This window comes from Pochonia chlamydosporia, chromosome 5 (assembly GCF_001653235.2).
Source record: "Pochonia chlamydosporia 170 chromosome 5, whole genome shotgun sequence".
Classification (NCBI taxonomy): Eukaryota; Fungi; Ascomycota; class Sordariomycetes; order Hypocreales; family Clavicipitaceae; genus Pochonia; species Pochonia chlamydosporia.
The window spans coordinates 408,813-422,218 of NC_035794.1; the positions used below are offsets into that span (position 1 = coordinate 408,813).

Consider the following 13,406-nt stretch of genomic DNA (forward strand, 5'->3'; position numbering starts at 1 on the left):
CGCTCACCTATTGCTTCGTAGTAGCACGATACCCGAGAGACGACAACGATCGTACCCAATCTTTCTGTGGTCGATACGTCTTAGAACAACGATCTGAAGTACCTTTTAATCCCCAACCTCATTTTAGGTTTTCGCAAGGGGCGAAAGCGTTGGCTCAAGGTCTTCGTACTCTGACGTTGAGCATTGATGGCACAGAGATGCCCGCCCACGGACGAACACCAGCAGTGGGGCTCCGGCTCAAGCTCTGGCCACATTGAAGTGAGCGCTTGGTGGTGGGGCTCAAAGTAGTTAGTGCATGATTGGCTGTCTGCCCTTCCAAGTTGTTGGGAAGGCGTGACATCAGCACAGCAAACTGCCTCGGATGTGATGTGTCCTTGGAACAATTTCCTTTGTGCAACCTGACTCTTCCAAGCACCAGACTTTCTTCGATATCGCCGTTGCGTGGCAAGCTCAACATTCTGTAGAACTGCCACAGATCACCCTTCCTTCCAACATCTCCACTTCCAGACGCTCTATTTCACTACGAAACGATTGGAAACGTGCTAAACACCATACACCAACTATGCACACATGAGGCAGAGCCCGAACCTGCACCCCAGACGAGACCTCACGCCTCTGTTCCTCAGCGGGTAGCATTGTTGGTCTTTCAAAATGACCTCAACCGATAAGGGCACGACATTACCACCCGAGGTCCTGGAAGCCATCAAAGCAGAACGACATCCGGACGCACCAAGACGATGTTTTATCTGCCTGACAGACGAAGATCCGTCCGATCCTCCCGGGTCATGGGTTGATCCCTGCCCATGTACTCTCGAGGCTCATCAAGACTGCATATTATCGTGGGTGACGGACTGTGAGCGCAACAATAAGCCACTGGAATGTCCGGTGTGCAAATCCACGATAGAGATGGAAGGTGCTTGGGATCCGATAGTCGCATTGAACGACTTGGTGCATAAGCGATTTACCAAAGCCAGCCCATTCGTACTATTCACAGGAGTATCCATGGGAGTGCAGTTCAGCTTACAGATGTACGGTGCGCTGGCCTTGTGGTCATTTGCTGGGAAAGGCACCATGATGCGGTTTTTGCTCGGTCCCGAGATGGTCATTGATGCAAAGAACGCAGGTGGTATGCATTTTGTACGGGAACGTATATGGAGTGCGCTGGTAATGATGAATGTGGCACCAACATTACTCTTCAGTCAGCTGTTGCCCAACCTGAGCAACAAGGTGTTTCTACCTTCAGCATCCTTGGTAAGGCAAGCTCCGAAACATATTCCCTCAGGGGAGTGAACGCAGGGCAACTTTACTAATATCGTCATCCCTTTAGTTCGGCATGTATCAAATCATGCATGACGATACATTCCTCACGTGGCCCCCGTCGCCGCGACTTGCAATTGCTCTTTTCCCGTACGTTCGCTCGGTATATTACAACTTGTGGCGAGAGTTCGTTCTTCCATACGAGATCAAGCTCAACAGACAGATCATGGGCCTACCACCTGTTGACCCAAATGCCCAAGCACAGCAAGGCAACAATCAACGCCGACAAGCCCAAGGCAACGGAGAGGGGGGTTTTCTCGGCCTCTTGCAAGGTGTTCTTGACGCCCTTGATCCAGACGACGAAGATGATGACATGCAGGGAAATGGTGCGGAGCGTTTTGAAATTGTGCATGGAGGAGAGATAGATGCCAATGGCAATCCAGGAGAGGATGCCGAGGTAATGATTGAGCTGCGCATTGAAGAAGTAGAAGATATTGGGGAGAACCTGAATGCAGCAGCTCACGAAAACGAAGTCCATGTGGAATTGGACGGCGACGGCGACGGCGACGGCGACGGCGACGGCGACGGCGACAGAGGGCAGCTCGGCGATCAGGAGCAGGAACCTCTACCGGCACCAGGAGAAGGAGAAGCCGAAGCAAATCTAGGGGCAATTGCTGCTGATGATCAACAACAACAGGCTCAACACGAGGCACCTCAAGCTCCGCCAGCCCGAAGGATGGGCTTGGGTGCGCTGTTGTCAGGCATGTCAAACGCAGTCGTCAGTGCTCTCATTCTTCCTGGTGTTTCATTTGTCATGGGCGAGGCCCTTAGACTCGCCTTACCAAAGTCATGGACGTCTTCTGCATCACGGAATCCATGGGCGTTGTACGCTGGTGTAGGCGGTCGACCAGGCCTACTCCAACAACAATGGGGTCGAAGCTTGGTCGGGGGTTGTCTGTACATGGTGCTGAAGGATGTCGTCCGAGTCTACGCCAAGTCAAGACGAGTGGCTGCAATGAGCCACCGACGAGTGAAGAATGTGGATAGAAAGCGAGGAGACAAATAGGATGTCGGTTCTCCTTTCCCATGAACATTATGTAGATTAGACACCTATGTTCTTTATGCTGGATGAGCGTTTCGGGTGTCTCATTAGGGCGGAGTTGGTTGAAATTAAATGGGTAGACAATTTACGATTATCATTCTGCAATGAGCGCAGTCGCTTTCTTTTATGGCCAAATTTTTTATTGCACCTTGATGGCTAACTGTACCCTTTTGCCCTGAGTCTTGCCATATTCCCGGCATCACTTTCCCTGTTGGAGGTTCCAACAGGTGCAGTGTGCGTGGCGGCTTGGAACTTTGCAAGTGCACCATCGCCAGGCAACAAGTCTGTGATGTCTAACAATCTACCTAGGTATGCAACCAGACATACAGGTACTCCGTACTGTAAACAGTCGCATATGATAACTGGAACAAAGCGCACAGCAATACGTGTAATTGAGCCACTGGTCCACCATCACCCAGATCCTTTGTTGTAGCCACTCGGCGGCTTGACCCAGAAGGTTCCACAAGCGCATGGAAATTGTGACGCCAAGGCTGAAGGCAAGTGCGTAAACTTCCATGTGCTCTCTCAACTTGCCCGCCAGTTTTTTGAGGGACCGCCCCACCAAGTTGCCTGTGTCCTCCATCCGCCAGCACCGCGGGGCAAAGAGTATTGAAACCACCAACCGCAGTCCAACCATCCATCCCATAGACATCCAGCCATACTTCCCATCCTCCGATATCGAACCTCTCCTCCTGACGCTCGGCTTCCCGTACTGGAAAGCTTAATACTCCTGCGCCAATGGTAAGTATTGCTTCGTCCTGCTTCGCTGACTGCGTTAATACAAGTTTTGTCCTTGTTCTGACACGAATACCCACCTCGCCTCTCCGAGTTTCCAAATTTACTAATGATGCGGTGTGTACGTAGGCTTCTCAACATACTTCCAAGCAGCGCCTTGCGCTCGCCATCTGCGACTTCCTCACCAACTCTACCACGGACGGGACTCTGACCGCCGAAGACAAGGACTCTGTCGAAGTCGCAGTCAACTGTATCGCCGAATCCTTCAAGGTCGACCCCGCTGATAAAGATGCCGTCCGCGCTGCCGTCGGTACCCAGAGTTTACTGTCCATCTACTCCGTATACGAGAAGTTGAAGGCCACGACTGGTGCTGCTGGTGCTGCTCCCGCCGCTGACGCCGCTGACGCCGCTGGCACTTCTGCCGCTGAACCTACGGAGGAGCAGAAGAAGGAAGCAGAGGGGCTTAAGAGCAAGGGAAATGCTGCCATGGCCCAGAAAGACTACCCTTCGGCCATTGATCTATACACTCAGGCTCTGAACCTGCATCCTTCAAACGCTGTTTTCCTGTCCAACCGCGCTGCTGCTCACTCGGCGGCCAAGGACCATGCTTCGGCCCGCGTTGACGCCGAGGCCGCTGTCGCAGTTGATCCTACATACACAAAGGCCTGGTCCCGTCTTGGACTTGCTCGGTTCGCTTTAGGTGACGCCAAGGGTGCTATGGAGGCGTACAACAAGGGTATTGAATACGAGGGCAATGGAGGATCCGAAGCCATGAAGAAGGGGTACGAGACGGCCAAGCGTCGGGTGGAAGAGATGCAAGCAGACGAGGTCAACCTACCCCGATCATCTCCGGGAGCTGGTGCCGGAGCTGGCGCCGGAGGCATGCCCGACCTGGGTAATCTTGCATCGATGTTTGGCGGTGGTGCTGCAGGTGGTGCTGGCGGCATGCCAGATCTGGGCTCCATCATGAGCAATCCCATGTTCGCTAGCATGGCTCAGAACCTGATGAGCAATCCAGACCTCATGAACAACCTCATGAGCAACCCTCGCCTTCGTGAAATGGCCAACCAGTTTAGCAGTGGCGGTGGCATGCCTGACTTAAACAGCCTCATGTCGGACCCTAACATTGCTGACATGTAAGTAACAAACTCTTCCATAGCTGGTCCAGGGCCCTGCCCCTTGCTGATCAGATTGCAATGCCTGGTGATGGAGACTAACTCGGATCTCTCTACAGGGCTCGAAACATGATGGGTGGTGGCGGTGGTGCCCCAGGTGGTGCTCCTGGCCAGGGCAGTGCTGGGCAGTAAACCAATGAGTAGACTGGACGAATTGGCGGAGGGGGAGGTTTTCTCAAGAGCACGCCTTTTTGCCCTTGTACAAAGACACGTATAGATACCTATGGAGCCAAGTCGAAAATATAGCGCGAGAATATGATCTAGTCATTAACTGCTTTTCCCACTCTCCACCTGCCGCTGGTTTTTCTTCAAGCTGCGCTAGAGCCTTGTCTAAAATGCAATTTCCCCTTATGTGTTCATTGTAAACGTACCCAGGTAGGTAACAGGTGCTGGTCCTACCAGGTTGTTGAATAAATTCAGTAATGCTTGTATGCTCTTTGTCTAGCTCATGACATGAATAATATCAAACCCTCACCAAAACGCCACATATTACTACTCGCCCAACGGCGATGTAAAGATCTGCCAACCCAATGAAAGCAATATCATAGCCCGGCCCATGCTCTGTAGTAAAATGATACTCTTATATACAGTTGAGCATATTTCGACGTTGGGCTACGCCTGGAATGGCCAGTCATCGCAGGTCCATCGTCTAGGATGCGATTGCTTCACCTGGCATCACAAGTGCCGTCAGCTGTCAACATTATGATACAACAACGATGGTCTAGTTGGGTGGGATATAATGTCCACCAAAATTGTATCCGCCTTCCGCTAAGCCAGTGTTAGTGCTCCCTGGTATCAATCATAACAGCATCCTGGGTACTGTGCTATAGTCTCGCTCGGTGGAATGTACTTTGTCAGGATGTGGCTGTCATTCTGCGATCAGGGACTGCGGGAGCATCCCAGTCTAAGTTCGAATATTGTATAGAGTTCTGTCCTTCGTTCTCTTCATTGTTGAAACTTGATGTACGCCTGGGGGTAAACTCAGGAGCGACAGGGTTCAACGTGGACCCCTGCGGGACATAAGTTAACTATCAGCATCGCCAAAAGAAGCCAGAGCAACTATACCTCTTTTCGATGCCGTCCAAGAATAGGTGAATTCTATTCTGCCTGATCCTCGTCTGCAGTCTGTATTTCGCTATCGGAGTCCAAAACATCAGGTCGCCCTTGTTCCGTGGCAGTTTGCTCGGAGGACAAGTCGTCAACAACTGCCGACCTGTCGTCGATAAGGTCCATAATGTTGACTTCTTCCCGTGGCCGCAGAAAGACCTGTTTGGACCACAAATCTGCGTATCGTCCATTGGCTACGATCAGCTCACTGTGGTTCCCTTGTTCAACTACTTCCCCATGCTCCACGACAACGATTCGATCCGCATTCATTATGGTTGACAACCGATGCCTGATATAGTTAGCGAGACGGCTTGGAAACCCTTCCAGCTAGGACTTACGCCACGACAAAAGTAGTGCGACCCTGGCAAAGCCGTTTGAAGGATAGCTGGATCTGTTGCTCGGTGTCGGTATCAACGGCACTGGTCGCTTCATCTAGCAAAACAATGTCTGGCCGCCGCAATATAGCTCTTGCAATTGCTACTCGCTGAAGCTCTCCGCCAGATAGTTTTCTGTTCTTGTTAGACTCGGGGGATATGATTCTGAGCAAAGATGATAATCTTACGCGCCACGTTCACCAACTCTGGTTGCATAGCCTGCTGCCTGGTTAAAATTTTACGACCATCTGAAGCACGCGGTTCATCCTTACCTTGTGTGAAGCTTGCGATTTTATCGTGTATACTGGCAGCACGGCAGGCGTCAAATACTTCCTCGTCACTGGCCGTAATCCTCCCATATCGAACATTGTTCATTATCGTATCATCAAATAATATAGGATTCTGTGGAACGATACCAATGCGGTCACGAAGGCTAGGCAAACACGTTAGTGAGCTTTTCATCGTATAATCACCCGGAGTTAGACTTTCTCACCTGAAGAGATCCACATCACGGATGTCTTGCCCGTCAATCTTTATGCTTCCGCCTGTAACATCGTAAAATCGATCAAGGAGCTTCAGCAAGGTAGATTTACCAGCTCCTGTAGCGCCAACAAACGCTACAGTTTGGCCGGCAGGGACTTTCAGCGAGATACCCTTGATGACCCCTTTGTGTCCATCGTAGCTGAATGTTACATTGTCAAACGTAACATCGCCTGAGACAAACTTTAATGGTCTCGCTCCTTTCTTATTCTCAACTGTAGATTTCGTTTTCATTATTTCGAGCAGTCGCTCAGCATCGATGAAGTCGTCACTCATCCGTTTCCCAAGCTTGGCGAAGAATTGCAAGGGAGACGTCAACTGTGCCCAGTACATCAAGAGCATTGCAAATTGACCAGCCGACGCCTTCCCATTCTGAATGCGATAAACAGCCAAAAATGCACTGGCAAGGAGACCACAAGTGAGGACCATTGTCTGGAATGCAATGGAGACATACCAACTCAATATGTACTGCTGCTCTCTAAGCCACCTGGTGGTCACAGCATTGGCATGCCTATTGTCCTCATAACCGATTTGATTGAAGGCGCTAACGGTCTGCCAGCCTTGCAAGCCCGACTGGCGAATATAGTGCTCCTGGTAGAGAGCATTTACACGTTGCCGGCTTGCCGTCTTGGACTCAGCAACTAACCTGCCGGCCATGATGAAAAAAATAGTTCCTGTTGCCAAGGTTATGAAACCTTCGTACGGGCCAAAGGTAACTGACAGGTAGATCAAAGCAACACACATGTCAATAAGCATGGGGACCGCCTGGAGCAATACACTCTCTATTGCATTGGACACAGCGTGGCCACCATGTATTGCCAGCATCATGTCGGACGAGCTCTTGGAGTCGTGGAAATCGGCTGATAAGTGAATCATGTGGGAGTACGCAGCCCGGGTCATGGCATCATGGGAATAATACTGAACAGGGATCCAGAGCCACTGGCGTAGGAGTTCAATTCCGGAGTCGGAAGAGGCGAGCCTCAGCCCAGCAAACACTGCTACGGCAACCCAGGGATTGTTGGCTTTTGCTTCCTCATTGGATGCCAGGCTGTCCATGATTATACCAGTCTGTCTTGGGATCAGCAGGTGCAACACATTGGACCCGAGAAGGCACAGGCCGACTGCCGCCACTCGAAGTTGTAGGGCCCGGTTTCCAACAGGCCACACGTAAGGGAAGAGAATCTTCAAGTCGTTAGTAACAATGCGAGTTGAAATGCGAAACAAAACTGGTTTCGGCGTGGGCCTAGACTTTGCGGAGAGACTCGATGTTGTTACATACCATAAATCCTTTGGCATATGCAAACCAATTCCCTCCTTCCTTCAACCTTTTCTGCATGGATTCTTTTGCCTCCCGTTTGCGACGTTCCCAGGTATACTCAGTTTCCTCATCAGATGCGGCTTCGGTATCAGAAGTTGATCCATAGCCAGACTCATTAGCATTGGTGGCATCTGACAACAAGGGTTGATGTTCTTCGTCCGTCCATGGATGAACAGCTTGGACACAGCGCCGCATGGATGTCCAAAAGATAAGGGCAAGAAGAATTGAGCAGCGCAAACTTATCAATGCGAGCTCAGCGGTATCGTAGCGGCCTAAGCTATGCGCACGAGATTCGACAACAGCAAAAGCACCCAGAGTTGCTTCAAAAGCCAATGCAATGATCCAGGACCCTTGGTAGGGATACCATACGAGATCCTCGGCGGTTGATAACCAAGAAAGCTGAATACCAAACACAAGTAGGCAAGACAAACTTCCAACAACAGTGTGCTCGGCTGGGGGCCATTGGCTGTCGGTGCCTTCAAGTGCGACAAGGCTAACAAGTTGTGCAACATAGGTCAGAATGAAGAGGGAAAGGACACCGACAACTGCCCCGATGCTGGACAATTCTGGTTTTGACGGTGTTTCTTGCTTGAGATTGTGCAATGTGCACACAGAGAAAAGCGATGCTGCCAGAAAGTACAAAAACACAGCTCCAGGATAAAGATAGTAAAGCAGTGGCGGCACTGCCGTATCCAGTTCCGTTGCTGCTAACTCCATCATTTGGCAGGAAGATGATCTCGGGAAGAAGAGATGGAAGTTAGCAGCCCCCGATCAGCCCCGAGAGAAAAATAGAAGACGGTCAGATAAGCCCGGTGCCACGGGGCCACGATCGATAGGGGCAGAAGGCGGGAAAAGTAAAAGGAAGTCCAACGGTCGTGAAGACGATACTGAACCGTGTGGTAAGACCCAGATGGCGGTGGGATCGTCAATAGCGTGTAACTCTGACTGTGTGGTGCCGACCAGACCAAAGCAGACTGGCACTGGGAGCTTGGCGGACGTTGGGGACGTTGGGACCGAGCTAGGGACTGGATCAAAGCCCACTTGCATCCAGCCCAGACCAGACCAGACACTTGAGGTGATGTTGTTGGCCGTGTTGCACGACCAGGTGACCGCACTTTAGCTAAACTAGGGCGGCCGTAGTAAATCGGGAAAAAAGAAACGAAACAAAGTCTCGATGTCGGCCAAAGCGATGCAAGGAAAACACCAAGAATAACAACAAAAGTGTCAAGTTCTTTCTGGGGGACGACCGGCAGAATATGTACAGGACAGGAAAAGCAGATTGAGACGGGCAGGGGAGCAAGGACGGACGAGGTTGAGGTCTGAGGCTGGTCAGGTCTGGTCAGGTCTGGTCAGGTCTGTTCTGGTCAGTCAATTGTTTACTTACCTTATCCAAGACTTCGTGAGGGTAGCTGCGCCGTTTGTACCTTGAACCCGTCCATACCTGGCTGGGACAACAGGGCAAGTACCGAGTACTTCAGGCTCAGTCTAGTCCGCTTTGGCTCCAAAGGGCCTGACGTGGGAAAGTGAAAGTAGCGCTGCGATTTGGGAATATCTGAACTGGCTCTGGAAGTCAATTGGATCGGACTGAATTGGATTGAAGCTGTTGCTTTCGGTGGACACTCATCAAGCTGACCAAAGGGAGATGGATGGACGATTGATGTCTGTGTCCTCCTGTGAAGCGATGCGGCTGGTTGGTCTGGTATGCAAAAGTGACAGGCTCCATCCATCCTGGCTCCAGGGTTCAAGTCAAGCGTCCATGTCTGTGTGGTTCCCGGCTCTGGTCCCATCAATTGATACTTTCTTTCAATGTTGGCGCTTTCGCTTGCCTCACACTTGCACTCACCCGCACTTTACTACTAGGTAATTTGGGCTGTGGTCAAGTCTTGCCTTGTCTGAGTGTCCGATACACGAGTCTGGTCAATCTTTGCCGAGAGCGAACTGGTCAGCCGAGAATACCAGTTGAGATTGGCTAAAAGCACAACGCGGTACTTGCCTTCACGAACCTGTGTGGATCAATTGATGCTACATCAAGATACCAAGCTCCGACCAAGCCTAACCAAAGAGACACGGACCACTCCCAGCCAGCTGGCGGGACCCAGCTCGGGTCACTGCTACTGGGTGCTTGCTGTCGCATGGAGAAGTTGCAGCCCAGCCCACCACTCAAAAGTGTCTGGTACTTGCCGTCTTTGCACCATCAAAGTCAAGTGTCAATTGCCCATCCCAATCCACAGCCCCTGTTCGTTATCTGCAGTGTGCAGCCTCAACTCATGCTCGTCTCTGACCGAGTTGTGCAAGTCCAATGCATTGGCACTTGAGCATCATTTATCATGAAATACTGTTCCGGCTCAAATTTGTTTGTGGTTACATTCTGACGCCTCTTGTCGCCTATCTTGACTCGTCCTCTGGAGCGAATACCAGTGACAATGAGCCATGGGCTGTGGGGGAGGGCTGATACCAGACGTCACCAGCCTCATCTCTCAATCAACGACACCTTGATGCCTCCTGTGTGGATGTGGACGTGGACGTGGACGTGGACGACTTGCCGCATCTACCAACTGAAACGTAAAGTTCGCCATACTCAATTGAACACGTCGAATATCTTGCCCCCACTAAGCTTGCGCATTTCGCATGAGTCGCGGTTGACCACGCTGGGACTTTTCAAGGGCATCAAATTACCCTAGGTGTGCAGCCGGAATATTCCTGGATAGTCGCTTCTGACACCTGGCTGAGATGCAGATTCTTGGCGAATAGGAAGAATGAATGGAAACACCAAGATGTTACCCGAAGCATGATATCAGATTATACCTGTCGCAAATTGCTGATGCGAGGTCCTGTATGGAACATCACAATCCCCAAGTCAGCAAGTGGCCATGTCAACTTGGAATCGCCATGACTAGGGGCCAGCCTCACCGTATCCTCTTCTGTCTCCATTTGCCTTCAGCTCTCCCCGGTAGCTGGGACCGGACACTCCCACACAATGCAACATTCGTGCATGCTTTTAACACTTCGAAGGTTTCCGTCCGCCACGGCTCAGGCTGATTTTTCTTTCAAGAAAAATGGCGGCGAAGCTTGCTTGTGGAACCACGACCAATTTCTTTATCACTGACACTTTCCCACCAGATTATCTGCAACTTGCCGCTTTGCCTTGACGAGCTCGCTCTGCACAGTCCACACTTGTCGTTGTCGACCGGCATCCATGTATTGACTCAGAATTGGCCTGACAGCAGATATGCCGTGCGTCATCGGTGTGCAACTTTTGGTGTCAAGAGGGGTGGCCGATGTCTTAGTTCTGATAATAGGATATGCAGGCTTGTACCGAGTTCTGCCACCACAGTTCCCAGGACCTGCGCCGCCTCTTGCAGATTCACCCTTGTCAGCGCGTGGCACATGACCTATTGGGATGTCAACCCAAAATGCTAGCAAAGACATTGGATCACTATAATTTGTTCGGGCATCGACGAATCGACGTCCTGAAAAAAACGCAATGGTGGAATATCGCGTTGCTGCCAGTTAGTGGCACAGGAAGGGCTGCTTCACAGGCAATCAACAAGCCAACATACGGTCTCTGGCCATTCGACACTGTCTTGTCCACACCGCCTGGGACTTCTCTTGGAGGTATAGAGGATGCTTTCCGTCGTGGTTGATGAGGCTCATATCGTTCAAAAACCTAGAGGAGTCAACCATGCTCCCTAGTAGACGCATGTCGTGTACCGGCGAGTGTATCTCTAGCAGTGAAAGTTCTGTGCACGATGATTCGAGTCTGCCGCTTCCTTCATACCGTTGCTCAGTCGTCGGAGCTGAAGGCCTTGTGCCAGTAGTATCCCTTTCGACAGTTGTACTTGTAACCCGGCTTCGAGACGTAATACTTGATTTTCCGGGCTGATATAATGTTGTTGCATGCCTGCAGAAGCTCGAAATCGGATTAGAGGCTCATCCAATACAACCCCAAGAATGATGGATACCTTTTGGAAGGAGAAAAGAGAGATGACCTCACGAATCAACTGTTCTTAAGGTCAAAGCGGCCGACGTCGGGTATCAAAGCCTAGTTGGGCAGCTTCACGAACAGCAAACCTGTGGCTGATAATAACGAAACATGGCCTGTAGCAAAGCACGCCTGTCAACTTTGCCACCTCGAAATGTACGATGTCCAAACAGGCAGTTTCTGGGCTGCAGAGTCAAATAACGAATACGCACGCTGCGTCTCTTGCTCAGACACATTTATGTGGCCCACAATATATGTTTGCCTACCGCCACCACCAAGTATTACTATCCATCTACCGAATACAAGAAATACGTGGAGAATAAGCTGAGGACGATTCGATCAACACTAATGCTCAAACCATAGATCCGGAGGGTCATCTCCAAAAATCTCACTTTCTCGGGTCTGAGATTTACCGAAAGGCTGTCAAAGACCAAATCGATCCAGAGGGGGTCCCAACAACTTGGCCGTGTTACACCGTCAACGCAAGAGCCGAATGTCAGCCTCACTGTTCCTTTCATTCTGAGATTGATCTCAAAACACGGTGGTTTGCTCTCATTTTGAGATAAGGATAGATGCCTTCCCCGGCAATGAGGTCAAACGTTTGGGGAGGGTATGCATGTTCCAAGGTCACCAATGATGCAAACTTGTCGTTTACTGGTTACATTACTGAGACACAGGCATCCGTCGAACGACCAATTTTCAAACCTAGAGCTGAGAAGCTTGGTTCTCCGTCGCCGATACACTGCATCTAAATGTATTGAACACAGTGTAAGAAGTCAACGAAAATGATGTTGTAGAAGGGTGTATCTGACACAGGAAAGTACTTTCCTGTTTCTTACGCAGTTCACTGGTGTTAGACGTTACATGATAGTACTTGAGTATACATATCTACCTAGGTAGATAAAAAATACTGTGCAGGTTCGTCCATGTTAATACGGTCATGTTGCCTCGGAGGACCGATAAGGCGTTCAAATGGGGAAAACTTCCCCGAATGGTTTCATGGCGGCACAACTTGTACTTGTCTCCGCTAATTAACATCTCGGTACGCATTTACATATTTTTACGGCGTAATAAGTCCCTCTCGCTTTGCTCTGTTGTTTGAAAGCAGAGCTAGATCGCATGATGAGATGACGTGACCATTGCGAGGGAACATGCGAATTGGCAAGAACTTCCGACATCTCGCCAATGAACACATTTGACGATCAACCATTCAACGCATTTTGAGGGAAAGATTCCTTTCGGCATAATATTCCCGAATCGGAGCCTGAAGAGGTGGGCTGACACGCATTCGTGGTTATGGAGGAGCAGGCAATCTGAAGAGAAACCACACTCACGAAACATAGCCCACTATGCATCAAAGCGTTGGGGGGGGGAATACCTACAGAGAGAAGGTGAGGAATTCGTAGTTGTCCTATCGGGACATGTCACTGTTTCGATGGTGGTTCGGCCAATCTCCTAGGCTAGGCAACCTGATAGCCTTTTTACTCCGCAGTGTAGGCGGGATTGCCAACCCGCCGACTACCTACCTAGTAGGTACTCCAGCTCAAGGCGACATTTTAGTCTGTGAGTGACAAGCGATGGGCTTTCTTGTCATTTGTGACAACCAACATTTTGCTGTGAACTCCGGGACGGCGTCGGCCGTTCACTGACGAGTTGTTTCCGGCATCTCAAGGTCCACGTTGATATCGTACGGAGCAAGAGCTTCGCTTCCAAATCTAATAATTTTGCGGAGAACGCTGTCTTTTTAATCAATTTGAGCAGCTTAATTACGTGCGACAATCTCATTCGTTGCCATGTGCGAGCAGTCTTGCCAGCA

At 50.5% G+C, this 13,406-nt stretch overlaps 4 protein-coding genes across 4 annotated transcripts; 3 read left to right on the forward strand and 1 right to left on the reverse strand.

Annotated features, from left to right (window-relative positions):
• Positions 1 to 651: 651 nt before the first annotated feature.
• VFPPC_17987 (RING finger domain-containing protein) lies at positions 652 to 2,323 on the forward strand (the record flags this gene model as incomplete). The annotated part of the gene is made up of 2 exons (XM_018284634.2): positions 652 to 1,251; positions 1,328 to 2,323. 2 exons carry the CDS (start codon positions 652 to 654, stop codon positions 2,321 to 2,323), a joined length of 1,596 nt encoding a protein of 531 aa, XP_018141417.2.
• Positions 2,324 to 3,097: 774 nt separating this feature from the next.
• VFPPC_17986 (TPR Domain containing protein) lies at positions 3,098 to 4,401 on the forward strand (the record flags this gene model as incomplete). Its single annotated transcript, XM_022429652.1, has 3 exons — positions 3,098 to 3,100; positions 3,224 to 4,230; positions 4,329 to 4,401. The coding sequence occupies 3 exons, from the start codon at positions 3,098 to 3,100 to the stop codon at positions 4,399 to 4,401; spliced, it is 1,083 nt and encodes a 360-aa protein (XP_022285294.1).
• A 966-nt stretch (positions 4,402 to 5,367) lies between these two features.
• Positions 5,368 to 8,325, reverse strand: VFPPC_13837 (ABC transporter domain-containing protein; the record flags this gene model as incomplete). The annotated part of the gene is made up of 6 exons (XM_018291609.1): positions 5,368 to 5,665; positions 5,715 to 5,885; positions 5,939 to 5,969; positions 6,023 to 6,183; positions 6,244 to 7,472; positions 7,570 to 8,325. The coding sequence occupies 6 exons, from the start codon at positions 8,323 to 8,325 to the stop codon at positions 5,368 to 5,370; spliced, it is 2,646 nt and encodes an 881-aa protein (XP_018141418.1).
• A 2,696-nt stretch (positions 8,326 to 11,021) lies between these two features.
• Positions 11,022 to 11,252, forward strand: VFPPC_17985 (hypothetical protein; the record flags this gene model as incomplete). The annotated part of the gene is made up of 1 exon (XM_022429651.1): positions 11,022 to 11,252. One exon carries the CDS (start codon positions 11,022 to 11,024, stop codon positions 11,250 to 11,252), a length of 231 nt encoding a protein of 76 aa, XP_022285295.1.
• Between the last annotated feature and the right edge of the window lie 2,154 nt (positions 11,253 to 13,406).